At 45.5% G+C, this 1,414-nt stretch overlaps 1 protein-coding gene across 1 annotated transcript in view; it reads left to right on the plus strand.

Annotated features, from left to right (window-relative positions):
* Positions 1–6: 6 nt before the first annotated feature.
* Positions 7–1,414, plus strand: part of LOC107579188 (ADP-ribosylation factor 6) — a 1,837-nt gene continuing 429 nt past the window's right edge. Inside the window, exon 1 of the mRNA XM_016265046.1 lies at positions 7–1,414. This exon is cut by the window's right edge and continues 429 nt beyond it. Coding sequence (XP_016120532.1) covers positions 629–1,156 — 528 coding nt within the window. The 5' untranslated portion in view covers positions 7–628 and the 3' untranslated portion in view covers positions 1,157–1,414.

Consider the following 1,414-nt stretch of genomic DNA (forward strand, 5'->3'; position numbering starts at 1 on the left):
TCGAATTCGGGACGGTTGAAATCGACGCGGCTCCGCTTCAGACGGACCAGATGACAGACCCATTGGCCGGCCAAATGAACGCTTTTCCGTCGAGGCTCTGAACGACTTCAGCTGCTATCCGGTTACATTTTGGGGGAAGGACGTGAAAGAGCCCCCGAGACTGACATTCACACGCCAAGAGGAAGTCTTGAAAGACAGCAGGCTCTTAAAGAGGCCTCGCAGCATTTACCTGACACACAGGAAAAGCACCGGAAAATCGCTGCATTTGTCGCCTTTTGTGGAGTATTATCGAGGGTGGCGTTTTTCAAACAGTTACCACCCTACAACCGAAGCAAAAGCCCTGAAAATCGAGCTTTGACCTTTTCACTTCTACTGAAAGTTTTCAGTAACCTTACCGCCGTTTAATCAGCAACCAAGTGACCAGTATTGGCTGGAACTACATTTTATTCACTGTGACTTTGCGCCCTGTTTCCTAATAACATTATACACGTGTTCTGTTTACTTCCAAATTTGACATTCCCAAGAGGAAATCTTAAAGAATAAGTGCTTGTATCTCACGTTTCAAACCTTTACCATATCAACCTTTTTCTTTTTGGAGGGAAGTAACCATTTATGAACAGTATACAAGATGGGGAAGATGCTGTCAAAGATATTTGGTAACAAAGAGATGAGAATATTGATGCTCGGACTGGATGCCGCCGGAAAAACCACCATCCTTTATAAGTTGAAACTCGGCCAGTCTGTGACCACCATCCCAACCGTTGGTTTCAACGTGGAAACGGTCACCTACAAAAACGTCAAGTTCAACGTGTGGGACGTGGGAGGACAAGATAAGATCCGTCCCCTCTGGCGACACTACTACACGGGCACGCAAGGGTTAATTTTTGTGGTGGATTGTGCTGATAGAGATCGCATTGACGAAGCCAGGCAAGAACTCCACCGTATCATCAACGACCGCGAGATGCGGGACGCCATCATTTTGATTTTCGCCAACAAGCAAGACCTGCCGGACGCCATGAAGCCACACGAGATCCAGGAGAAGCTGGGACTGACGCGCATCCGGGATAGGAATTGGTACGTGCAGCCATCGTGCGCAACCACTGGTGATGGACTGTACGAAGGCTTAACTTGGTTAACATCTAACTACAAGTCTTAATGACACTGGCACTGACTGTTTAGGACAAATAAACTCAATATGGGGAAAAATCACACTCTCCACCCAATATTTGTGCTGTTTTGATTTAGAGTTAACATTTATTTTTGGTTCGTTTTCAAACGGCCCTCTTTGAAACAACGTAATGGGTTTGGCTTGCTTTAAGTTTCCTGTCTACTGTGACATACCCGTGTCACACACCATGGACTATTGCTTAACATGATAAAGGGTTCCTGAATGAAGATTCTCTATTTTTTTTTT

This window comes from Sinocyclocheilus grahami, unplaced genomic scaffold, assembly GCF_001515645.1.
Source record: "Sinocyclocheilus grahami isolate Dianchi unplaced genomic scaffold, SAMN03320097.WGS_v1.1 scaffold15180.1, whole genome shotgun sequence".
In the NCBI taxonomy this organism is placed as follows: Eukaryota; Metazoa; Chordata; class Actinopteri; order Cypriniformes; family Cyprinidae; genus Sinocyclocheilus; species Sinocyclocheilus grahami.